Raw genomic sequence first — 26,368 nt, forward strand, 5'->3', positions numbered from 1 at the left:
CTTTGCAGCCCCAGCAGCACGGTCCCAAGGCCTCCTGGACTTGCTAGGGCCGCCCTCCTGCTGCCTGCCTTGGGGACTGTAAACGTAGGGAGGGGTTTTTGGTTTCCTCTGGTCAACATCAGTCACCAACCAGCTGCCTGCAATAGCGGGAAAGGTGATGAAAGGCCCTGAGTATAGCGCAGGATTCCCAGCCAACTTCTCAGCACCATGCTTTGGGCTCCCTCGCCTCTGGCCAGCTCCTCTGCACTGCCCTCCCCGCCTCGACCTCAAGCTAGGCCTCAGTGCTCCAGGCTCTTCCCCGGATGTGTTCATTCAGAGGTACCACACTGAAAGGCGTCACTCAAACACACAGATTAGATAATTCCTTGGATTTACAACCAGGTGGGGGGTATAACAGGCGATTCTGGAAAGACAGCAAATTCTGGATGGACAGGAAAGCATTGAACACGCAGATACCCCCATACAGAGAAGAGGGGAAGGGATGGTTAATACTTAAACAAAACACATAACAAAATGGCAAGGCCTCGTGTCTTGGAAAACACCATTTAAGGAAATCCTTTCATCCAACTCAGTCCCATTCCCAGTCTCAGGTTTCAACTCAAGACATGCTGTAGTAGTGGGGCGGGAATTTTTCTGTAATAAGCGGGCCTCGGGTCAAAAGCTTGGTGCTCTTTGTACAGTACAAAGCTGTAGTCCCTAAAGCGAAATGCTGCTTATACAAAATAAATAAATAAAGTTCTGTAATAAGAGTTCTAAATCGCACCTTAGTATCACTGTAGAAGAAATAGTAATGGGGATTTGATTATTAGAAATAGCTAGTTGGATTTGTGATGACCAGGAGAACCACATAGTGAATTGCTTGCCAGGTGCAAAGGTTGTGAACCTCTTGACACATCTAGATAGCCTTATGCACAGTGCAAGGGAGGATCCAGTGGTCGTAGTACATGTGGATACCAATGATATAGGGAAAAGTAGAAGAGAGGTCCTGGCGGCCAAATTTAGGCTACTAGGAAAGAGATTACAGTCCAGGACTCCTCGGTAGCATTCTTTGAAATGCTTCCAGTTCCACACAGGAGCAGTTAGAACTGCAGGGTCTTGATACATGGATGAGACGATCATGTTTGGAGGAGGGATTTAGGTGTATTAGGAACTACGGCACTTTTGGGGAAAGGAGGAGTCTATATGGGAAGGATAGGCTCCACCTAAACCAATGGAACCAGATGGCTGACATGTAAAACTACAAAGGTCATAGAGTTTTTAAACTAAGGGCTGGGGGAAAGCCAGCAGGTTTGGAGGAGCACATAGCTTGGCCAGACTCATCCCTTAGAGGAGGATTTATTAAAGAGGATACTCTATAAAGAGGATACTCTATAAAGAGCAGAGGATAGATGTTGATAAAGTACAGGTAGAAACTGAAGAGGAAAAGACAAATGAAAAAAAGAGTCCCATTCAATTACATCACATGAAGACAGACAACTAAATAGTGACAAATTTAGTAAGTGTTTGTGAACTTGAGTGCCTGGTACTAAATGAGGATATCAATATATCACGCATCACAGAAACTTGGTGGAATGATCATAATCAATGGAACATGGTCATACCAGGGTACAAAATATATAGGAATGAGTGAGTAGTTGCACTGGAGGGGGAGTGGCACCGTATGTAGAAGAAAGCATAGAGTCAAATATAGTAAAAATCTTACATGAATAAAACTACCATAGAATCTTTATGGATAGAAAATCCATGCTTGAGTAATAAAGAGCATAGCAGTAGAAATACACTACCGACCACCTGAGCAGAATGTTGGCAGTGATTATGAAATGCGCAAGGAGATTAGAGGCTACAGAAACAGAAAACTCAACAAAAATGGGGAATTTCGACTATTGACTGAGAATGTGTCATCTCAGAATGGGATGCAGAGCAAAAATTTCTAGACACCATGAATGACTGCTTCTTGGAGCAGCTAGTCCTGGAATCCACAGGGGGAGAGGCAATTCTTGATTTAGTCTGAAGTGGAGCACAGGATCTGGTCCAACAGGTGAATATAGCTGAACCACTTGGTAATAATGTAATGAAAATAAACATCCTTGTAGAGGAGAAAATACCACAGAAACTCACCACAATAATATTTAAACTCAAAAAGGGGAAATGCATAAAAATGAGAAGGCTAGTTAAACAGAAATTAAAACCAACAGTCAAAGGAGTAAAATGCCTGAAAGCTGTATGGAAACTATGTAAAAGTAACATAAAAAGGCTCAAAATATATGTACATCCCAAATAAGAAGCAGCAAGAGGACCAAAAAACCCACACCACTATGGCTAAACAAAGGACAGTTACCTGTTCCATGACTGGCGTTCTTCGAGATGTGTTGCTCAGGTGTATTCCACTATAGGTGAGCGTGCTTGCCACGTGCACCGGTGCCGGAAGTTTTTCCCTTAGCAGTATCCGTAGTGGGGGAGCAGCGCTGCAACCCCTGGAGTGGTGCCGACATATCGCGCCATAAAGGGGGCTGTGTGCTCCCCCCACCCTCAGTTCCTTCTTGCCAGACAACTCCGACAGAGGGGAAGGAGGGCGGGATGTGGAATACACCTGAGCGATGCATCTCGAAGAACGCCAGTCACGGAAAAGACGGTTACTCACCTGTAGTAACTGGTGTTCTTCGAGATGTGTTGCTCCTATCCATTCCATGTAGGTGTGCGCGCCGGCGCGCTCTCTCTCTTACATTTTTTTACTAGTCTCTCGGCGGGCGGCCGGCTGGCCTGCTGAGGCGCGCCCATGCGGCGGCGATATACCCGTCCGGCCGTCCTCTCCTCAGTCAGTTCTTTCGGCTATTCCGACGGAGGAAGGAGAGGCGGGTTTGATGGATAGACACAGACATCACGAGAACACCAGTTACTACACAGGTGGTCTTCTTCTTCTTTTTCTCTTCTGGTGATTGCTTCCATATTCCATGGAGGTGATTCCAAGCGCTTAGGTGGCGGGGGGTCGGGAATGAGCGTGGCGGAGTGTAATCCCGCGAAGAAGGCTGGCTGCTCTGCCTGAACTGCTGCACACCAACGTAGAGTGGAGGCGGAAGACGGACTGAAGACCAGGTGGCGAGGCAGATGGGATGGGGGATGATGGGCCAGGGGGGCTGACGGCTGGCGTGGCGCCGCGTGTGTGCGGGTCGAGTGCGCGGGGGGGCGAGCAAGGGGGTAGCAATGCCGCAGTGAGTAATGATGCATGATCCAAGAAATCCGTTGAGATGAAAACTGCTCGCCTTCGCCGCGCTCGCACTCACGACAAGAGCTGGAGAGAAGGCGAAAGGGGAGGAACGCCGAAGAGTAAAGCGGGGGTCACGGACGACGGTGGTGTGGAGCTGCTGCTCAGGTGAGGAGGCGCGTGGCTTTGGAAGAGAAAGAAGAGGAAAGATGAGAAGGAGGAAGCCGACACCACCACCACCTTTGCCGCGATTGTGGAAGCTGCACTGTCCCGCGTGGGTCCGCGGTATACGTGACCCGCCCGTCCAGAGCGAGCTGGAGATACCCCGTCTGGCGGCCGGAGATGCCATAGAGAGGAGCCGCAGGTGAGATGGGCGGGCGAGGGAGCAGGAGGCAGGAGGGCTGGGCGGGCGGCTCAGCAGCTGGAGGAGCAGGTGGGATCCACACACGGGCGGCGGGCGCTTGCGCGGAGAGAGGCGGTCCCCCCTTGAGGCGGCGGCCAGGGGGTTGGAAGGCGGGTTCAGGAAGGCCGGCGGAAGGCGGCCGGCGCGAGGGCCGTTGGTGCCAGGAGACGCGGGTCACAGCAGGAGACAGGTGATCGAGACCCTGAGGGTGTGTCGGACAGGCTGGATCGAGGGGGGAGGGGCCTTCAGGGTGCTGAGGTTTTAAAGGCGTGCTGAGCGCACCAAAGAGCAAAGGTGTTCCACTGTGCTTGGTTTCCTGCTTTCATGACTTGCTGCGCCCCCGGAACGGGTCACCTCTCGGCGTCGCAACCTTTCAGGAAACAGGCTGTAAGATGCAGCGACTGAAGGTTGGGTGACAAAGCATGCCCTGCAGGTTGGGGAGAGGATCTGGCCGGGTCCTGGGGGGATGAGATCGGCCATAACGAGAGGGAATGAGATGAGAAGGATAGGGCCAGGCGCAGGCGGCCAGGCAGGCCTCGAGCCTTGTCAGCAGTGGAGAAGGCAGCCGTAGCAGGCGCGCGAGCGGGAGACTAGGCGGAGGGGCGGTAGCGGGGACCCGTCCGGGACGACAGGAGACCCTGGGGAGGAGGACGGAACCTGTGAGACTTCCTGGTCCTCCTGGAGGCAGGGCCACCAGATGGTCCTGAATCCAACAGGGCTAAGAGGGTGAGAAATGAGGAAGAGATTAAGACGCTGGGAAGGCGGCAGGGACCACGGGGGCGAAGGGACCACTCGTGGGGAGGGAGCACCCGAGCGCGAGGGCCGGCCGACCAGCGTGTTTTGAGGCGAGCAGGTTAGCCGTCGAGGCGAATAGGAGGGCACACAGGCCTGCACCCAGCCGTCCAGATACCTGATCAGATGTTTCCGGTCCAGGTTGTTCCCGCTACCGGGGTTGTGTGGGGCGCCGTGATGTAAGAAGCGCGTGTGTGCAAGCCGCCGGAGGCTGACAAGCCAGGCGGATCGCCCTCTCAATGCAGCGCTCATGTGTGCAGGGAGGCCCTGTGAGTGCACCAGAGCTCCAGGCCGACATGTGAGCCCCGTGGGTGCATGTCAGCATGGCCCGGCAGGGCACCAGCCCCGGCGAGGAGCGAGGAGGTGTGGACCGGCGCGCGCCACGGACCCGTCAGACCACCGGTGACCGACACTGGAGGGTGAACCGAGAGTCGGCCACTGGTGAGTGCGGGGCCAGCGGTCACCTCAGATCTAGGGTCTGGGGGGGGGCAGGCCAAGGCGGGACCACGGCAGGACGAGGTCGGAGCGCGCGGTCCAGGCAGGCAGGGCAGCGCGTGCCCGGAAGGCCGCCAAGGGAGCAGGAGCGAGGCGCCGAAGGAGCGGGCGCCAAGGTGCGAAGGGCAACAGGCTCTGCATCGGGAGCTAGTGGAGTCGAGGATTGGACTCAGCGCGCGCAAGGCCGCCGAGAGTCGGAACAGGTGCAGTATCTGCGGAAACGGGCTGTCACCAGCTCGTGAGAGCGCGAGAGAGGATGACAGCAGCTGTGCAGGGTCGACGGACATTCTGGGCCAGACCAGTCGCGCCACGACGCGCCATGAGCGGTGCGCTCTGGCCGGTGGAGAGGCGCTGCGGACGCCCGCCGCGCGGTGGAGTGGCCAGGCACACCACCGGGGTAGTGCAAACTGGTAGAAAGTGAAGCGCAGGAAGAATGCCGCGAAACCCATAGTGGGTCGAGAGCGGTGAAAGTAAGGGATCCGAGGCGAAGAGCGCAATCTTCATGTCGAAGGATCAAACCAATGCCCGACAAACCAATCTCAGATGGGCCGGGGGGTAATATCCATAATTGTTTCGCTCCCAATATCCAGGAGGAGACCTGCCTGTCCTCCATGAGGCGGGGATGGTCCAAGACACCACGTAAGACTCCTGCGGCACTGCCTCTGAGGACTCCACGGGAGGCAGGTCCTGCACCTCCTGTATGGACGAAGCCTCGTGCCTGGTGAGGATGGAGGACAGCTAGGGGAGGGGTCAGAGGGGCGAGAAAGCGAGGGGGGGTGGCGATGGAGCTGAAGGAAGGGTGCTGAGGGGCGAAAACCGGGAAGATGGAGGCCGTCTGTGCCGGGTCCGTTGGGCGGGACGGGAACGGGCGATGGGATGAAAATGAAATGGAGGAATGGGCCGTCGATGGCGCCCAGGCCCATGGATCCTGGGGGGCCGGATGCGCCCCTGGTTGAAGCGCCCTCCGCTGCTGGCCCGGCTTCTCCCTGCGGCGCGGGCGCCGGGGGCCGTTCCGCCCGGCCCCAGCCGGTGCCGAGGTTTGGCCACCATGGGGGGGTAGACGCGGCGCGGAGTGTGTGGCGGCTCAGTGGGTCCCTCGGTGAGGGCGTATGTTGGGGGACCTCGCAGGGGCATCCGTTGTCGCCGAATTGCTCCAGAGTTCAGCCGCGGGTCCCTCACCCGGTCACCCTGGACCTGTACTGGACCTCAGGTGGGAGGTGGTGGATGATATCAGCCGGGAGGTCCGCGCGAGTGCACTCCAGGATGCCTCTGCTTTTGGAGATTGAAGGCACGCAAGATCAGAAATCAGCTCTGGCTAAGTGCTGCAACCCTCCCCCGCCCAGCTGGAGCGCCCAGGCCGCCTCTATTGATGGCCCTGAGTCACCCGCGATGATACTAGCCCACCTGGAAAAGCGGGCCTGGAGCGAGTCTGAGGGGCGTTGCAGAGATGGAGGCCCGCCGCACCTCGTCCTCCTGGGATTTTCACTCTCGCGAGTCCCTTGGCTGAGGCGCGGCGGTTTCGTGCCTCGTGCGCGGCAACAAGATTTGACCCCAGGCGAGTCGGGGGGGTGCGAGGGGCGGCGTGCGCGTGCAGGAGGCAGGGCCTGACAGATTCGTCATCCGTGGATTCCACACCAGGCGGGTCCTCGGTGGGGCGCCCCTAGTGTCGTGTTCTGTTTCTTGACCGAGGGGCCTATGGCGGCCGCAAATCTGAACAGCAGTGTTAGCCGTCAATCTGGGGCGGGTCCTCGACTTCCCTCCTCCTACGTCACCGGCAACGGCCCTCTTTGCACCCTCCGTGGATGGCACTGATCCCCCTGGTCTCAGGTGGCGAGGCCTCTGCTGGCCCAAGGCGGGGGCCTAGCGCCTCATCTGGAGGGGGCGCGGCTGCGGCCGCGGTGGAGGGCGGTGGTGGCCTCCTTCCCCTGTGCCAGGAGCGACGGGGCTGGCGTGCCCCGAGGCGTGGCCCGGCGGCCCTGTGGGGGCGAGAGGCGGGGCTGCGGGACCAGGTCTCTGGGGACGTGAGCACCGGGGGCCCGGCTGCAGGGCCGGCGCCGTGGCTGCTCCGGGGTGAGTTGTGGGTGCAGCCAGAGGCGGGCCCTAGGCCGGGGCCCGGCGTCGCGATGATCCGCCGGTGGAGCATCGTGGGTGGGCTCACAGGTTGGTGTGAGGAGGCGTGGGGTGGGTGCCGTGGCAGTGCCTGGGCAGCGTGCCGGCGCGGCGTGCCGATGCTGCGGAGCGGGTCGGTGCGGCCATCTCCGAGGGGTCCGGGATCCGGGGGGAGGTGCGGCGGGGGAAGCCGGTGCGCGGATGGAGGTGAGGGAGGGCCGATGCCGGGTCGGGAGGGGGATCGAGGTGCGAGAAGGGCGCGACGCCGCCGCGCGGACCGGCGCGGCGGCGATGCCGCGGTGCCGGCGGCGGCCGGGCGACCGCCTCGACCGGCGGCGGCGCGCGGCGCGGCTGGCGCCGCCCGGCCCGGCTGCCACGGGGTGCCGCGGTCGCGACCTGGGGCGCTCGACCGACCGGCGGCGCTGCCGGCCGCCGCGGGAGCGGGATGGCCTTCGCCGGCGAGCCCGGACCCTCCGCCCGCATCGCGGGGGACGCAGGACTGGAGGCGCGATGGCGCCGCGCCGCTGCGCGCGATGCCCGGCGCACTCGCGGGGGTGGGAGCGGCTGATGACGCCCGGAATCCCGGATGGCGCTGCGGGTGAGCGGAGGGGGAGCGCCGATCGCGCCGCCCCCGGAGAAGCGGTCCGGCTGTGCCGCGGCGGGCGGGCGGCGGCCGCACGGCGCGATGCGGTCGCGGCCGTGCCGGGGCCTCCGGCAGCGGGCTCTCGCTCAGCGGTCCCGGCGACGGGATGCTCCCGAGGCGCGCAGAGACGGCGGCCGCTCGGGCCTCCCGGGCGCAGGGGGGTGCCTCCTGGGCATTGCCGGTGGCCGAGGCGGGCGAGGGCGGTGGGCGGGGCGGCGCTGTCGGCCTGCTGTTTTGCGGGCAGCTTGGCGCCTTGTGCGCTGCCCCGACGCCGGGTTCGGTCGAGGCGGTGGGCGGCGGCGCGGTGCCGAGCGTCTCTTTGGCGCGCCGCTCGAGCCTCGGCGCGGTGTTGCTTAGGCGGCTGCCGGCGACCGCGCAAGCTCGCAGAGTCGCGGTGCTCGGTGCGTCGCTGCTGAGCGCTGGGCGCTGCCGCTCGCGCCTTGGCCAGCGCAGGCTTAGAGAGGCACGAGGGCACTGGTCGAAGACGGCTAAGCGGAGGCAAACCTAGCACTACAACACTTAACCGGCAATATATATATACAGCTCTGAGCTGGCTGAACTAACTAGCAAAGCCTATCCACGGGCGAACGAAAGGGGGCACATCCTCCGCAACCAGAACACTTAAACCACGCACGAACAGAAGCAGGACAAAGCTAAGGAGACGAACTACTAACAGAACTAATCTACACTAGAACTATGGAGAAACACTCCACTCAGCTGACTACTACTGACACTACTACAAGGAAACTGGGCAAGACTGGGGGAAGAACACTAGGGCTAGGGCGAATCACTGAATTGGCGGATGCGAGATAGAACAGGTAACTGTCCTTTCTTCTTCGAGTGACTGCTCCTGTGTATTCCACAGTAGGTGACTCTAAGCTATATCTGACGGAGGCAGGTAGGAGTTTAAATGTAAGGTTTTAAGGGTTACCGGGGCGGAGCACCACCCTACCAAACCCGGCGTCTCCCCTCGTCTGGGAGACAATCGCATAGTGCGATGAAAAGGTGTGGACAGAGGACCACGTAGCAGCCCTACAGATGTCTTGAATAGGGACATGAGCCACATAGGCCGCTGACGAAGCCTGGGCTCTCGTCGAATGCGCCTTTACAATAGGAAGCAGGGGAACCCCTGCCAGGTCGTAACAGGTGCGAATGCACGAGGTGAGCCAGCGGGAGATCTGCTGGGTGGACACCGGCCGTCCCCTCATACGCTCAGCCGAAGCAATAAAAAGTGGGGGGACCTCCTAAATGACCTGGTTCTGTCCAGGTAGAAAGACCAGCGCTCTGCGCACATCCAACATGTGCATGCGGCGTTCCTCATTGGAGGAATGGGGTTTAGGACAGAGGATCAAGAGGAAAATATCCTGATCCATGTGAAAAGCCGAGACTACCTTCGGCAAAAAAGCGGGCTGAGGGCGGAGCTGAACCTTGTCCTTATGGACAGGGGCGGCTCTAGGCACCAGCGGCTGCAGCGCCGCGCGCGGCGCGCTGGGGGCGGGCGGCATTTGTCTCGGTGAGCTCGCGTCATGCCCTGCGGCAGGTCCACCACAGCGGAGCCGACACTGCGGCACCTGCCGCAGGCATGACGTCGGGTGGTGGGCTCTGGTTGAGCTCCCGCTGAGCTGCCGCAGATGCCCATGGCCCCCGGCTGTCCGGCTCCCCTGCCGCAGCCGCGCAGCATGCCTCCTTATGGAAGACTGTATATGGCAGTTCAGAAGTCAGGGCCCTGAGCTCCGAGATGCGGCGGGCTGAGGTGATGGCCACTAGGAATGCCACCTTCCACGACAGGTAGGACCACGAGCACGTGGCTAAAGGCTCAAAAGGAGGCCCTGTGAGGTGGGAGAGCACCAGGTTCAGGTCCCAGAGTGGAACCGGGGGTCTGGCGATCTAACCCTTTCAGAAGCCGGGCTGTCATGTGATGCGAGAACACAGACAGGCCCTGCACCGGGGGGTGGAAGGCCGAAATGGCCGCCAGGAGTTTTCAGGAAAACTGGATACCACTAAGGCTATAATGCTGCAGCCTAGGCTGGAGCAAGTTCCGACTACCTTCACTGGCGACAAGAAGGAACTGAGGGTGGGGAGAGCGCGCAGCCCCCTTTATGGTGCGATATGTCGGCGCCACTCCAGGGATCGCAGCGGTGCTCCCCCAGTATGGATACTGCTAAGGGAAAAACTTCTGGCACCGGTGCAGGTGGCGAGCACGCACACCTATAGTGGAATACACATGAGCAATCACTCGAAGAAGAACAGAGTAAAAGAGGCAGTTAGAGACAAAAAGACATCCTTCTAAAACCCAGAAGTCAATCATACTGAGGAAAATAGGAGCATAAACTCTGGCAAGTCAAGGGTAAAAGAATAATTACGCAGGCCAAAAAAGAATTTGAAGAGCAACTAGCAAAAGACACAAACTAACAGGATTTTTTTTTTAAGTACATCAGAAGCAGGAAGCTGCCAAACAAGCAGTGGGGCTGCCACTGGATGATCAAGGTGCTAATGGACCACTCAAGGAAGACAAGTGCATTCCAGAGAGATTAAATAAATTCACTGCAGAGGATGTGAGGGAGATTCCCACACCATTCTTCTTAGGTGACAAATCTGAGGAACTATCCCAGATTCAGGTATCAATAGAGGAGGTTTTAGGATAAACTGATAAACAGTAATAAGTCACCAGGACCAGATGGTATTCACCCATGTCATAAAGGAACTCAAATATTAAATTTCAGAATAACTAACTGTGTTATGTAACCTATCACTTAAATCAGCCTCTGTACTAGATGACTGGAGGATAGCTAACGTGATGCCAATTTTTAAAAAAGGCTCCAGAGGCAATCCTGGCAATTACAGTTCTATAAGCTTAACTTCTGTATCAAGCAAATTGGTTACAACTATAGTGAAGAACAGAATTATCGGACACATAGGTGAACACAATATGTTGGGGAAGAATCAACATGGCTTTTGTAAAGGGAAATCACGCCACAACAATCTATTAGAATTCTTTGAGCGTGTAAATAAACATGCGGACAAGGTGATCCAGTGGATACAGTGAATGTGGACTTTCAAAAAGCCTTTGGCAAGGTACCTCACCAAAGTCTCTTAAACAAAGTAAGCTGTCATGGGACACGAGAGGATATCCTCTCATGAGTCAGTAATTGGTTAAAAGATAGGAAACAAAGGATAAGAATAAATGGTAAGTTTTCACAGTGAAGAGATGTAAGTAGCAGGGTCTCCCAAGGCTCCATACTGGAACCACTGCTGTTCAACATATTCATAAATGATCTGGAGAAAGAAGTAAACAGGTGGCAACATTTGCAGATGATACTAAATTAATCAAGCTAGTTAAGTCCAAAGCAGAATGCAAAGAGTTACAAAGAGCTCTCACTAAACTAAGTGGGGAACAAAATGGCAGATGAAATTCAGTGTTGATAAATGCAAAGTAATGCACATTAGAAAACATAATCCCAATTACACATACAAAATGATGGTGTCTAAATTAGCTGTTACCACTCAATAAAGTGATTTTGGAGTCGTGGATAGTTCTCTAAACACATCTGCTCAAAGTACAGCGGCAGTCAACAGTATGTTAGGAAACATTAGGAAAGCAATAGATAATACAACTGAAAATATCATAATGCCTTGAATACTGTGTACAATTCTGGTTCACCCATCTCAAAAAAAGATTTAGAATTGAAAAAAAATAAAGAGAAGGGCAACAAAAATGATTAAGGGTATGGAACAGCTTCCATATGAGGAGAGATTAAAAATACTGGGACTGTTCAGCTTGGAAAAGAGACGACTAAGGGATGATATGATAGAGGGCTATAAAATCATGAATGGTGTGGAGAAAGTGAATAAAGAAGTGTTATTTACTCCTTCTCATAACACATGAACCTAGGGTCACCCACTGAAATTAATAGAAAGGAGGTTTAAAATAAACATAAGGAAGTATTTCTTTACACAATGCACAGTCAACCTGTGGAACCCATTGACAGGGGATGTTGTGAAGGTCAAAAGTACAAGTGGGTTAAAAAAAGAACTAGATAAGTTCATGGAGGACAGGTCCATCAGTGGCTATTAGCCAAGATGGTCAGGGATGCAACCCCATGTCCTGGGTGTCCCTAACTGCTAGAAACTGGGACCGAACAAGAAAGGATGGATAATTTGATAAATTGCCTTGCTCTGTTCACTCCCTCTGAAGCACCTGGCACTGGCCACAGTCAGAGACAGGATACTGGACTAGATGGACCATTGGTCTGACCCAATATGGCCATTATTACTTTACATAATACTGTTTCTTAGCACCTTTAAGATGCTAGTTTAATGGTTTAGAAACAGTTAGCAGGAATACACAAGCCACTGGAGTGTGGGATGTTCTGATGTGGACTTCTCTCACTTTCTCCTGTTGCCTGTGTTCCACTCCATATAAATAATTAAATATGGAGTGGGCCAGAGACAGCAAGGAAGAGTGAAGCTATGGTCTGGTGGTTAGGGCACTCAGCCTGAGAGGTAGGAGAGAAACCCATGTTCAAGTCCCTTTACCACAGAGGGCAAAACTGAACTGGGGGCTCCCACATCCTGGCTGAGTTCCCTAACCACTGGGCAAAGGATGATAGGGGAGGCCACCCTCCCCCCCCCAATTTTCTTGGGAGACAGGTGTGCACCCACCACTGTCCTTATGAGAAATGGCACTGATGCCTGACTCCAGCTGTGGATCCCAAGCAGAGATAGTCACCTAAGACCCAGTGAGGGCTGAGTGTTGGGACACATCTTCTCATCAGCATCTGCTATTGGCTAGCCTAGGTGACATCTGCATAGTGTGCTGGCTTTTGTGGATCCCATACTCAGGAGCCTCTCTCCCTCTGCATTGTAGAGGGATCCCAGGTGCTTAACCCAGAGTTTGTGACCTCCACTGGGAGGCTAAGCACCTGAAACTTAGGTGTTACAATTCCTAAATCCCTTTGTAGACCTGGACCTAAGGGTCCCCTTAATATCTAAAGTGTGAAGTCTGATCTCCCCTGGAGTGGGTGACATTTGGGGAAGATAATAGGCAAATTAATAGTCTGATGTAGGTAATGGATGAGGATATAATACCACCTTAATCTAATGGATGTCTGTATACGGCAGGTCAACCACTAGTGCCTAGAGCCTGCCTTAGCCCAGGGGTTCCAATCTTTAGGGACAGTAACAGAAAGAACACTTTCCCAGAGTCTTCAGCAGGGAGTTCGTTAGCTTGGTTAATACGAAAGCACCTGCTCATGCTCAAGTGGGAAACATCAGATAGTCTCTTTTGAGACATCTTGACAGTGGTCTACAGATTCAGAGGCTCCCTGTATTGAACCATGATATGTAGCTCTGGAGGGCAGATGACCTTCAAGACAGTTGAGTGAGAGACAGCACAGTAATTAGTCAAAAATGTCTGGAACACGTCTTTACAGAAGTGGTATATATCAGTGGTTCTCGAACTGGGGTCTGGGGATCCCTGGGGGTCCACAGGGGTACTCCAGGAGTCCATGAGTCATGTCTGGCTCCAGAGGATCAGCAAGTCATGTCCAGGGCCGCTGGCCCTGCTGATCCATTTCTCCCCCTCCCTCCCAGTTTCTCCTGCATGCCACGGAATAGCTGTTCAGAGGCGTTCAGGAGGCACTGGGAGGGAAGGAGAAGAGCGGGGACAGGGCGCGCTCAGAGGAGAGAGCAGGAAAAGGAGGGGTAGGGGTGGAGCAGGAGCGGGAAGAGGTGGGGCTGGGGTGTGGCCTTGGGGGAAGGGGTGGAGTGGGGTGGGGCCTGGGGCTGAGGGGGGGTTGAGCATCCCGGAGGAAAATTAGAAGCCGGCTTGGGAGTTTGCGGAAAATTTTAAATCAAAATGGGGCTCCTCGGGTTGCTAAAGTTTGAGAATCACTCGTATATATCCTATGCTGCCCCTACAGAAAGTCTTCTATTTGGCTACGTAGAGTTTGCCAGTTGAAGGCTTCTAACTCTGCAACAGTAACAAGAGGAACTCTTATGAGAAATTTGATCTCCCAAGATCATGAGCATACAAGATCATGGGCATATGAACCAAGCCTCTAACAGCAGAGACTTCAAATCTGACTGACATGTTTCTCCTTGGTGTTGAGACAGAAGGTTCAGAAGAGACGAGGAGAGAAAGGTGACTCCACTGCTAGGTACAGATGCCCTAAGTACTAAAAATATCTTGCTCCATTTGGGGCAACAACAGAATGTGAGCCTTGTTCTATTAGATTTCTTGATCACACGGGGGATCACTGAGTCTGGAGAACCATACAGATATTTGCTGCGGTCCAGTAAGAAGGCATCTGTTAGGCAACCAGATCTTCACCCTATCTGGGGCAACCCTGAAAGCACTCGGTGTTCTCTAGAGCAGGATCTCTTTGTAGAGGTGCCCATCCATGGAAAAGAGGAAAAATCTTTTGGAACTCTCAGCCCATGGAGAACAGCTTCCATAAGGATAAAGGAGAATAAATGGGCTGCAAAGAGGTCAAGATGGGCAGGCTCAATGACCCAGGATATTTCTCCTGAATCTACACTTAAAAAAAATTATGTTTTCAGCCCTTATGGTTGTGAAAATAACCTGGAAAGTGTCAAACAAATGCAGCGTTTCCCCCTAATCTGTAGACACCCTGAAATAGCAGCCCCCAGAGCAGAGCCTCCCCCCTCATCCCAATGGATCATTATCTCTAAAGCAGGGGTAGGCAACCTATGGCCCGTGTGCCGAAGGCAGCACTCGAGCTGATTTTCAGTGGCACTCACACTGCCCGGGTCCTGGCCACCGGTCCAGGGGACTCTGCATTTTAATTTAATTTTAAATAAAGCTTCTTAAACATTTTAAAAACCTTATTTACTTTATATACAACAATAGTTTAGTTATATATTATAGACTTATAGAAAGAGACCTTCTAAAATTGTTAAAATGTATTACCAGCACGCGAAACCTTAAATTAGAGTGAATAAATGAAGACTCGGCACATCACTTCTGAAAGGTTGCCGGCCCCTGCTCTAAAGCCTAATAGCATCAACAGTAATTATCAAAAAGCAGAGGGATGATCAGACTATGATGATTTGCACAGCCTGATACTGACCTCACATTTTGGTGCCATGAATATGTGCTGTCTGGCTGTGAACACGACCTGAAACAGTACCACCACTTCTATTTTTCTAAACTGCCAGCAGGAGCCAAACAGCCAAAAGGGGAGGAGCAGAGCATTAGGGACAGCCAAGCCCCACAGAGGGACAGCCAGGCCTTGGAAGCCCAGCAGAGTACTTGGTTGTATCTGGATCTCACTGCAGGGGAGCTAAGACCCAAGGACACTGCAAAGCAAGCATTCTGAACACCTGTACGGTCTGCTGTGAGCTCGCTCTCTCTCTTGAGAGAGAGAGGACAGAGCATGGTTTGTGGGTGGAGCCTGGATGAGTACTGCTCTGTTTTCCCCCACAATTCAGGCAGTGATGTCCCATGAAAATGTCCAAGGACATGGGAGTTTAAACACCATTCGAGAGGCTTGTACCAAAGTCCCTGATACTGAAGGTGGATGTCAGGAAGGCCAAGCTTGATGCATAGGGTACGAAGTGTCCTTGGAGGGAGCCGCAGACTCCATCCTGGATAGCAGTGAGGCTGACTCCAAAAACCTCCTGTCCTAGATCCACAAGTTCTGTGCTGTGCCCTGGCTTTTAAGTGCTCCCTTGGAGGTACCTTTTATTGCGTCAGACCCCCAAGGGATCCCACTCTTCTTTACGGACAGCCACACAGCCCAGCAAGTCCATCTGAGCCAGATTCCAGTTCCGAGGCTTTCACCTTCTTCAGGGATCAGTGCACCTCAGCAAGTGTTTGCAGTGATGTCATACAGCCTTTTCAAAGCACAATAAGGTTTATTAGCCAACAGGAAAGGACAGTTCCATAACTGGCGTTCTTCAAGATGTGTTGCTCAGGTGTATTCCACAGTAGGTGTGTGTGCTTGCCACGTGCACCGGTGCCAGAAGTTTTTCCCTTAGCAGTACCCGTAGTGGGGGAGCACCACTGCAACCCCTAGAGTGGCACCTCTATATCGTGCTATAAGGGGAGCTGCACGCTCCCCACACCCTCAGTACCTTCTTGCCATACAACTCCGACAGAGGGGAAGGAGGGCGGGATGTGGAATACACCTGAGCAACACATCTCGAAGAACGCCAGATGAAACGTGGCCAGGTTGGGATGGAGGATGCATCCCCCCTCCTGGGAGAGGAGATCTGGCCAAAACGGCAGCCTGCGCGGGGGGGCCGCTAGAAGCTGCAGGAGGGTTCCTTACCAATATTGCTGGGCCCAATCCGGGTCTATGAGGATAACCCTCGACTTGTCTGCCTTCACTTTCTGTAAGACCTTGCAGAAATGGCAGAAAGGCATAGAACAGGCATAGAACAGGTGGCCCGACTACCAAATCAGGAAAGCGTCCGAGATCGCCCCCCTGCCCACCCTGGAGATGATTCTGGGCGGTAGCAAAGAGATCTACCTGGGGAGCTCTCCACTCTCAGAAGAGCTGCCGAGCAACCTCCCAGTGGAGTGGCCACTCGTATTGGTGGGAGAAAACCCTACTGAGGTGATCGGCTCGCGTATTGTGGGTGCAGGGTAGGTGAAAAGCCCTCAGAGAGATATTGTGGGCTATGCAGAATCCCCATAGGTCCAGGGCTTCCTGGCACAAGGCCGAGGAGCGCGTGCCCCCTTGCCTGTTGATGTAATACATCATGGCCATATTGTTCGTGAGGACGCTGACCATCTTTCCCCGTAGGTGTGGGCTGAAAGCTATGCACGTCAGGCGTACTGCCCTGAGTTCCCTGAAGTTTATGTGCAGGGACAATTCTGAGGTCGACCATCTGCCCTGGGTTTGGAAGCTCCCCGTATGGGCTCCCTACCCCAGGTCCGAGGCGTCTGACACCAGATCTAGTGAGGGAGGGGTCTCTTGGAAGGGAATCCCTTGTAACATGTTGCTCGAGAGGGACCACCATTGCAGGTCGGCTACTACGTTGGGAGGTAACGTGACCACCTTCTCCAGGTCGTCCCTGGAGAGGCCAGCCAGAGTTGGAGGGGCCTCATTCTGAGTCTGGCATGTCGCACCACGGAGGTGCATGCTGCCATGTGGCCTAATATTTGAAGGCACACCCTTGCTGTCGTCACGGGGAAGGCCGTGACTGAAGCTATGAGACTTTTGAGTGTCTCGAACCTGTCTCCGGGGAGAGAGGCTGTGGCCACCACTGAGTCTAACAGCGTCCCTATGAAGTGCATGCGCTGAACCGGCACTAACATGGACTTGTCCTCGTTCACCACTAGGCATAGACTCTCGCAAGTGGCCAGCAGAAATTCTATCTGGGCTTGTACCTGGGACCGGGACTTGCCCTTGAGCAGCCAGTCGTCCAGGTAAGGGAAAATTTGCAGTCCGTTCCTCCGGAGGTGGGCTGCCAATACCGCCGTGCATTTGGTAAAAACCCTGGGGGCCGTGGAGAGGCCAAAGGGAAGGACCGTAAACTGGTAATGGTCCTGCCCTGCCCGGAAGTGGAGGAAGCGCTTGTGACCCTCGAAAATATGGATGTGGAAATGCGCATCCTGGAGGTCCAGGGCTGAGAACCAATCCCCTGGGTCTAGGGACGGGATAATAGAGGCTAGGGAAATCATACAGAACTTGTAATGGACCATAAATTGGTTGAGGTTCCACAGGTCGAGGATGGGCCTGAGTCTGCCTTTTGCCTTCAGAATCAGGAAATACCGGGAGTAAAACCCTCTGCCCTGGAATTCCCGAGGTACCTTCTCCACCACGCCCAGTGTTAGGAGGCACGTCACCTCCTGGTTTAGAAGGAGGGCGTGCTCCAGGTCCCTGGGGACCTCCAGAGGTGGGGTGTGTGTGAAGTGAACTGCAACATGTAGCCCTTGGAATGGTGCTGAGGACCCACTGATCCAACATTATACGGGACCATTGCACTCGGAAGGCAGATAAATGGTTGCAGAACACAAACTTTATTAACTGGGGGGCTTCCCTGACAACAGGCCCGGTGACCTGCCACAAAGAGTCAAAGCTGCCTCTTCCCCTGCCTCTTGCCCTTCGAGGGGCCAGGATGCGGGGCCGAGCGGGACTGGCGCTGGGACCTGCATCTCTGCTCCCTCGGCCTCTTAGGTAGGGGCTCATATCTGCCTCTAGCTGGAGGGGCTGAGGTCTGTGGCCTGGGTTTGTCCTTCGCTAGCGGGACATATAGGCCTAGAGTTTGCAGGGTGGTGCAGGAGTCTTCATCCCATGCAGACGGATGTCTGTTTGATCCGCAAACAGGGCCTTCCCGTCGAAGACCAGGTCCTGCATGAGGGACTGGGACTCCGCGGACAGCCCCGACAACGAGAGCCATGACGCCCTGCGCATGGTAATGGCCGAGGCTATCGAACAGGCCGCAGTTTCTGCTGCGTCCAAAACTGCTTGAAGAGGTGCTTTCACCGCCGCCACTCCTTTGTTGACCAAGGCTCTGAACTCCCTCTTGTCCCTTTCCTGGAGAAGGGGTTCAAACTTTGGCAGGGACCCCCACAAATTAAAATCATACCGGTTCAGTAGGGCTTGGTGATTTGCCACCCTGAGCTAGAAGCTCGCCCCTGAATAAACCTTCCTGCCGAAGGTATCCAGTCTCCTGGCGTCTTTATCCCTGGGGGTGGGTGCAGGTTGACCATGCCTCTCCCGGTGGTTTACAGACTCCACCACCAGAGAGTTGGGTGTTGGGTCAGAGTACAAGTATTCGTGCCCCTTTGCTGGCACAAAATACTCTCTCTCTCTGCCTTTTTAGAAATAGGTGTCAAGGAGGCCAGGGTTCGCCAAAGCGAAGTCGATATGTTGGCCACCCCCTGCTAGAGAGGTAAGTTCCATAACTGGCCCAGTGCCGAGAAGGACAACACGTTGAACAAGGTGTCCGATGGCTCTTCCATCTCCTCAGCCTGAAGATAGGGATTCGAGGCCACCTGCTTAAGGAGCTCTTGCTGAGCCTTGAAATCTTTCTGTAGGGCTGGTGGTGGCGCCACTATGGATTCCTCCAGTGCTGGTGAGGGGACTGGTTCTGCCCCCAGGGCGTCGGGCAGTACCGGTGGTTCAACCCCCAAGTCCAAGCTCAAGTGCAGTGCTGCTGGTTCAGTACCGGTTGACTTTTCCCGGTGCCAAGGCAGGGACGTAGAGTGTACCTGTGATGCCCCGGCCACTGAATGGGGCCTTGCTGGTGCAGGTAATTGGGGCCACGGTGCCCACTGATACCACTGCCCTTGCTAAGGCACCCCTTGCCACTGACCCGCTTGGGGACCAAGCAGAGCCGCTTGATCGTGGGGGGCAGCGCGGCCCAGGGATGGGTGGCTGGGTGCCGAAGCCGAAGTCGCTGAGGAATGCCCGGTGCCGTACGAGCATTGGGAGCGTCCACGGCCGTGTCGGTGCCGACCTCAAAATTTTGACCTCAACAACTAAGACGTGTACCTGTCGGAGGTGCTGCTTCTAGATTCCCCCCGGCGACCATGTCTATGATGCCTGGGTGCTGATGATGGTCGAGGGGCATTCCGAGCATGACGTCTGTCAGAGAGAACACTCGAATCTGAGTGTTGGTGCCGACAGCATTGAGACCTGCTCCTATAGCTTTGGTGGGAAGAGGAGTGTCGACGCCTCTTGTCTCGGTGCCTGTGCCTTCTGTGGGAAGTGGAGGACCCTCAAGACTCCCTCTCAGACGAATTGGCCAACAGAATGGAAGTCTGGTGCGGGCTCCAGGATGGCCCCTCGGAACGGGTAGGTATCTCATCCTTGGAGCGGGGGCTATGCCGGACCAGGGAGGGTTGATGAGCTCCCAGCGGTGGCTTCCCTCGGGATCGGTCTCAGGTGGCGCACCCGGCACTGGAAGGGTGAGGATGTCACGTGCTGCCTGTGCTGCCTCTGGTGTCGACGGCATTCTCACCGCAGGAGAGGCACGCGCGGACGGGACCGGACTACTCCACTCAGTGTGAGTTGGAGGTCTGGTTCCTGAGGGGGATCATGGGCTGCCCAACTCGGGTCCGGCCTCACCCTTGTCTTCTCGGTGCTGCTGAGTCTTCCTTTGCTTCCTGGCGGGGGAGCGGTGCTGACTGGTGGATGGAGCCTCGCTTCACACTGATGACGCGGTGCCCAGTGCCGAGTCGGATCAGCTGGCCAGTGCTGGGGCCAATGCCAACTCCATTAGCAGGGCCCGGAGTCAAATATCTCTTTCACTCTTTGTTGGAGGTTTGAACGATCTGCAGATTTTGCAAAGCTCACTTACGTGAGTCTCGTCCAGACAGCGAAGGCACTGAGAGTGTGGATCGCTTTGGGCATAGAACTGTGACAGGAGTCGCACGACTTGAAGCCTGGGGCACGGGGCATGTGCCGAGCCAGGCAACTAACTAGAAAAAACGATCTACGAAGAAGAGTTGTACTACTAAGGCTAGAAGCGCTGCAGCAGAGCTGGAGCACGAAGTTCCAGCTACCTTCACTGGCGGCAAGAAGGAACTGAGGGTGGGGGGAGCGCACAGCCCCCTTTATGGTGCGATATAGAGGCCCCACTCTAGGGGTCACAGTGGTGCTCTTCCACTACGGGTACTGCTAAGGGAAAAACTTCCGGCACTGGAAGTCAATCCCAGGTGAGAGTTTCCTGTATTTTCACCTCTGACACTTCTCGGTCCATTGTCCTCCTTCTGCAGAGTCCTGCTGAGTCCACGTTTTCCACTTGGCAGAGCTTCCCAGTGTTAGGTGTCAGTTGTTCAGTTGCTGGGGTTCCTGTTGTCATTCCAGATTCTCCATTGATATGGGCAGGTTCTAGCCAGCCCTGAACGGCCCATTCATGTGGCCCCAGACAGTTACATGGCCACAAACACCTCATGTCTCTTGCTTTAACCCTTCAGCACCCACTGGGTACAACACCAGTTGAGGTAAGTCACTGCCATGCAAATCATTCCTAAAAATATTACAGAAAACTCTCCCTTTGCCACACTGCCTGATCCAGATCTTTGGTTCCAAAGGAACCTTCAGCCCCACTTTAGAAGGGGAGTGACCAGGGATGGGATTCTCTGTGATGGAATAAAGAGGGCCTAGGAAAAGGTGCAGTGGATATAACCCTCTCTTGCTATCTCTGTGATGTTGTACTCCGTATGCTTTATGAAAATATGCTTATGAATGTGAATATGATATAACTGGAATATGCTTTATGCAAAGGGTTTCTTGTAAGGTATCATTACAACGTTTATAATCGACTGAGTGTGTTCACCCTATTGGTCTGCATGTATTATTTCTATGTCTGGAGTTAGGAGAGTAAGATATAAACTTGTTTCACTGATATAAACATATTAAGTGGAGGCCATTAAGGGTGCTCCAGAAACAATCAGTTGTAAACGGCCTTAGTTACTTGAAAGCCTCCCTGTGTACGTGTGGGCCAGCCCATGGGGAATAGAGACTAGGGGTCTTACAGTGACATGTGACCATGTCACCTGATAATGAAATCTATCTTAAAACTGGTGCTTTTCCACTTAGAAGGAGGGGTGGGGACCCAGAGAGACAAAGCTATAAAAGGGGGCGGAACAGGAAAAAAGGGGCTGCCAGTCATGAGAAAACCCCTGCTTCCCACCTGTGACAGGGCAAGGCCAGATGGCTATAGGAAAGTAGTGAGAAACAGGTATGTTAACCCCAGGCTAAACAAATCCCTGTTACCATGGTAACCAAAGAGCAGTTGCTCCAGGTTAATCAAGATACCTGAAACCGATCAGGGGCTGGCTGAAACTAGTTAAAAGCCTCCCAGTTAGCTGGGTGAGTATGCATGCCAGGAGCTGTGAGAAGTTGTGCTGCTGGAGAGACTGAGCTGTACACACCATATCAGGCATAAGGAAGAAGGCCCTGAGGTAAGGGTGAAGTGTAGCTTGAGGAGGTGGGGGCTGCTGTGGGGAAGTAACCCAGGGAATTGTAGGTGTCCTGTTTCTCAATACTACTATTAGGGTCCCTGGGCTGGAGCCTGGAGTAGAGGGTGGGCCTGGGCTCCCCCCTTTGCCCCCCTGGTTAATCACTGAGACTGGGAGACAAGAGATTGTGCAAGGGAGGATAGTTTCTCCTCACCTCCCTTGCTGGCTTATGATGAAAATGGCTCAGTAGGCTGTGACCCCTGCCTCTAGATAAAGAAGGGCTACGTGGAGGGTCACAGTGAGCCTCTTAGGCTAGTGAAATCCACCAGGAAATGTGGGACCCATGGAGACAAGGACAGATTTGTCACACAGCTGAGATGTCTGCTGGAACTAACAAGGACTATATCAGGGGAGAGGATTGGGCCCAGACTAGGAAGGAGTCTAGTTTGTGAAAGAAGCTTATTGGACCATTTCTGAGGGTGAGATATTGCCTGTCATCAGTTTCTTAACGTATTAGGCTTAGACTTGTGTATTTTGTTTTATTTTGCTTGGTGACTTACTTTTTTCTGTCTGTTATTACTTGAAACAACTTAAACAAAAGTGATTTTATTAAGTATAAAAAGTAGGATTTATTAATAAACCCAGAGTAAATTATTAATTCCTAGGGGAGCAAACAGCTGTGCATATCTCTCTATCAGTGTTATAGAGGGTGAACAATTTATGAATTTACCCTGTATAAGCTTTATACAGAATACAATGGATTTATCTGGGCAGGGGCGGCTCTAGAAATGACGCCGCCCTTCCCCGGTCCCGCGGCCGGGGCAGAAGTGCCTGCGGACGGTCCCGTGGTCCCGCGGCTCCGGTGGAGCATCCGCAGGCATGCCTGCGGGAGCTCCGTCCGAGCCACGGGACCAGCGCACCCGCCGCAGTCATGCCTGCGGGAGCTCAAGTGGAGCCGCGGGAAGAGGGGACCCTCCGCAGTCATGCCTGCGGCAGGTCCGCTCGTCCCGGGGCTCCAGTGGACCTCCCGCAGGCATGACTGCGGAAGGTCCACTGGAGCCAAATGCCGCCCTGCCACGAAATGCCGCCCCACGCGCCTGCTTGGCGTGCTGGGGTCTGGAGCCGGCCCTGTATCTGGGGTTCAGGTTCCCAGAAAGGCTGAACATTGGGTGTTGGGAAAGTCCCTGTTAACTGAGACGCCCCTGGGCTGAGTGAATGTCAGTTTCAATGAACTGCAGAGAGGTGTGGAGATGGATGGCAGGAGAGAGATCACTTGATCATTGCCTGTTAGGGTCACTCCCTCTGGGGCACCTGGCATTGGCCCCTGTCGGCAGACAGGATGCTGGGCTGGACGGACCCTTGATCTGACCCAGTATGGCTGTTCTTGTGTGTGGCCCACCCTCTGGGTCTGTGCTGGAGCTGACTGGATTGTCTAACTCAGCATGACAGGAGCGGATGGGTGCCTGCTCTAGCAGGAGGGTTTTTCTCAGTGGTATCCCAGCTCATAAAGTGACAATCTTGAGGGGAGTCTCTCTGACCAAACCATTCACAATCACTATCCAGCACCCGCACACTAAACCTGAACCAAAAGGAGACCAATGCAGTGCAGCACCCGGGGAGTGGAAATGCCTCTGGTACAGAACAGGAAGGACCAAGGTGCCTCAAGGCCTGAGGCCATTGCAATGGCCGGGTAATGATTAAGTGAGAAATACCAAGTGTGATAGACCCAGGCCAGTTGGGTATAGCAGAAGGCAGATATACTGGCCACTGGATTAACAGTTTTCTGTTCCCTGACTGACCAGAGCAGGGGCTGCTCCAGGCTAATGAGAACACCTGACTCTAATTAACCTGTAAAGAGTCAGGTGAGGCCATTCAATTAATGTGACCACCTGACTCTAATTAAGGCCCTGCTGATACTATAAAAAGGGCTCACTCCAGTCAGGCAGGGGGTCAGGGAGCCAGAGGAGAGGAAGTGCGGCTGAAAGGCTGGTTACTGAAGACACCCTAAATCATCGTTAAAGGAGCCCTAAGGTAAGGGTGAAGAAGGGAGAAGCAGGAGAGCTGTGGGGAAGTGGCCCAGGGAAATGTAGCAACTCTGGCAGTGAAAGGTTGGCTGCCAACAACTGCTACCATTAGGGTCCCTGGGCTGGAACCCGGAGTAGAGGGCGGGCCCCGGGTTCCCCCAACCCACCACTACAGGAACATCTTCTGGAAGGGGAAGTCAGGTCCCTGTCAGGACAGGAGGCTGAACAGAGACCGGGGGAGTTCTCTCACCAACCTCCTTGCAGGCCTACGATGAAAAGGGCTCAGTAGACTGTAACCCTGGCCCTAGAGAGAAGGGCTACATGGAGGGTCACAATGAGCCACTGAGGCTAGCATAAACCGCCTAGAAGGGCAGGACCCACAGGCAGGGGCGGCTCTAGACACCAGCGCGCCAAGCAGGCGCTTGGGGCGGCCGTTTCCCGGGGGGGGCGGCATTTGGCTCCCGTTGAGCTCCCGCCGGCATGCCTGCGGCAGGTCCACCGGAGCCCGGGACGAGCGGACCTGCCGCAGGCATGACTGCGGCGGGTCCCGTCTTCCCGCGGCTCCGGTTGAGCTCCCGCAGGCATGACTGCGGCAGGTCCGCTCGTCCCGGGCTCCGGTGGACCTGCCGCAGGCATGCCGGCGGGAGCTCAACCGGAGCCGCGGGAAGACGGGACCCGCCGCGGGACCGGGGAAGGGCGGCGCAGCGCTCCGCGCTGCTTGGGGCAGCCCCATTTCTAGAGCCGCCCCTGCCCACAGGAGCAAGGTCAGAGCTCTACCACACAAGATAATCCTGGCAAGTGAACCTCCTCCATGCACTGCAGAGGACAGTGAAAACTCCCAGGGTCACTGCCAATTGGACCTGGGGGAAAATTCCTTCCAATCAGTTACACCCCAAGCTTGTGAACAAGAATTGGCCAGCCAAGCACCTGAGAGCCCTGGCCCACCTTGCCCATTGTCCCATCTCCAGCCATGGCCTGTCCTGATGCTTCAGAGGAAGGAGATGATAAAACCCAGCACACACTGGGGTGGGGGGAAATCCCTTCCTGACCCCTTCAGGTGGCCGGCTGATACACTGGAGCTTGAGCCTTTAGAAACATAAGACATAAACTGGGAGTGAGTTCTAGGGCTGCTGAGCCCTGCCCCCTATCGGCCTCCCCCACATCTGTCACTTAGGCTGCAAACACTTTAGGCCAAGAACTGTCTCCAGTGCTGCGCTCTGTACAACAGTGAGCACATTGCTGGTATTACTCTAATAGTTATAGGAGCAATGTAGTAACTATAGGCCAGAGTCCTTCCCTGGGTGGATCTCTTCCATTGCTCATCTGTGATCTGACCTAGACAGTCTGTCTTACTGTAAGTGTGGTGTTTCACTTCATATTCTTTGCTTATGATATGAATGTGACATAACTGAGATACTTTATGCAAGATGGCTCATGTGAGATCGCTGGAAAGGGTGTGATTTACTGAATGTGATTGTCCAGTCTGTATGCCTGTATCTGAAGTTAGGAATATTGACTATGTATCTGTATTTCAAGTATACTATTTTGGGTGACACCCACTGCTAACACTTCAGGTACAACAAAGGAAAAGCCAGACAGGGTGGATGGCCCATCAGTGAGGACAATGGACTACGAAAAGCTTGGCCTTCCTGCGGACACTCCATACTGCCACTTACTCATGGATGCTGTGATACTACTGAGTCAGGTGGTCTTGTCACCTGATATGAAACATTACCTGGGACTTCTTGTAACTTTCCACTGGAAGGGAAGAGGGGGATCAAGTTTGGGAAACAAAGGATTCCCGCCTTATGTAAATCCTATTAAAGGGTGGGGAGGAAGGCAAATGGGACGACTCCTCTTCATGGCCTGTCTGCCCAAGAAGAGAGACTGCTAAAGCCACCTGAAGGGAAGGCAAGTGGGGAGTCCAGACTGAGACAGGGGTCCACTCTGAAAAGGAACAGAACTGGAACTCTGAACCACAGAAGCTTTGCAACCTGCCTAACATAACATTAGGGTGAGAATTAACATTTTGTAACCTGTTTCAGAGTGGTAGCCGTGTTAGTCTGTATCCTCAAAAAGGACAGGAGTACTTGTGGCACTTTAGAGACTAATGCATTTATCTGAGCATAAGTGTGTATTTTTTTCTCTCCTGCTAATAGCCCACCTTATTTGATTACTCTTGTTGTTGTTAGTATGGCAACACATTTTTTTCATGTCCTGTGTGTGTGTGTGTATATATCTTCCTACTGTATTTTCCACTGCATGCATCCAATGAAGTGGGTTTTAGCCCACAAGAGCTTATGCTCAAATTTGTTAGTCTCTAAGGTGCCACAAGTGCTCCTGTTTTATCAATAGTTGTGGCTGTGAAATCCATTTTTGTATTTTGATTTATTTTTATGGTCCCCACTTCTCTATTGTTTGTCTGTATGATCTATATAGTTCTTTGTTTCTGTTTGTTACATAATTTTGCTAGGTGTAAATTAATTAAGGTGGTAGGGTATGATTAGTTAGAGAATTTTGTTACACTATGTTAGGATTGGTTAGTAAAAATTTTAGTAAAATGACTGGCTAAGACGCAGCTAAGCAGGATTCAAGTTTCACTATAGAAACTGGGGTTCAGGGAGACCAGCAGAAGGGACAGAAGAATAATAAGAAGGAAAAACCTGGATGAAGAACTCACCTCTAAGACACAGCCTAAGATAAAAGCCGCTAAGAATCCTCTGCACGGCCATGACGATGTGCAGCAACCAGACTCCAGATGAGACTGACCTTGCCTGGACAACAGGGAAAGTCCGCCTGCCTGATGAGGATTGATGAG

The 26,368-nt window shown here is 54.0% G+C and overlaps 1 protein-coding gene across 1 annotated transcript in view; it reads right to left on the bottom strand.

Annotated features, from left to right (window-relative positions):
• Positions 1 to 26,368, bottom strand: part of SHANK3 (SH3 and multiple ankyrin repeat domains 3) — a 653,367-nt gene that overhangs the window by 319,031 nt on the left and 307,968 nt on the right. The window contains exon 14 of the mRNA XM_039498975.1: positions 26,304 to 26,319. Coding sequence (XP_039354909.1) covers positions 26,304 to 26,319 — 16 coding nt within the window. The remainder of the gene's footprint in view (positions 1 to 26,303; positions 26,320 to 26,368) is intronic.

The sequence above is a fragment of the Mauremys reevesii genome, linkage group 1, assembly GCF_016161935.1.
Source record: "Mauremys reevesii isolate NIE-2019 linkage group 1, ASM1616193v1, whole genome shotgun sequence".
Lineage (NCBI taxonomy): Eukaryota > Metazoa > Chordata > Testudines > Geoemydidae > Mauremys > Mauremys reevesii.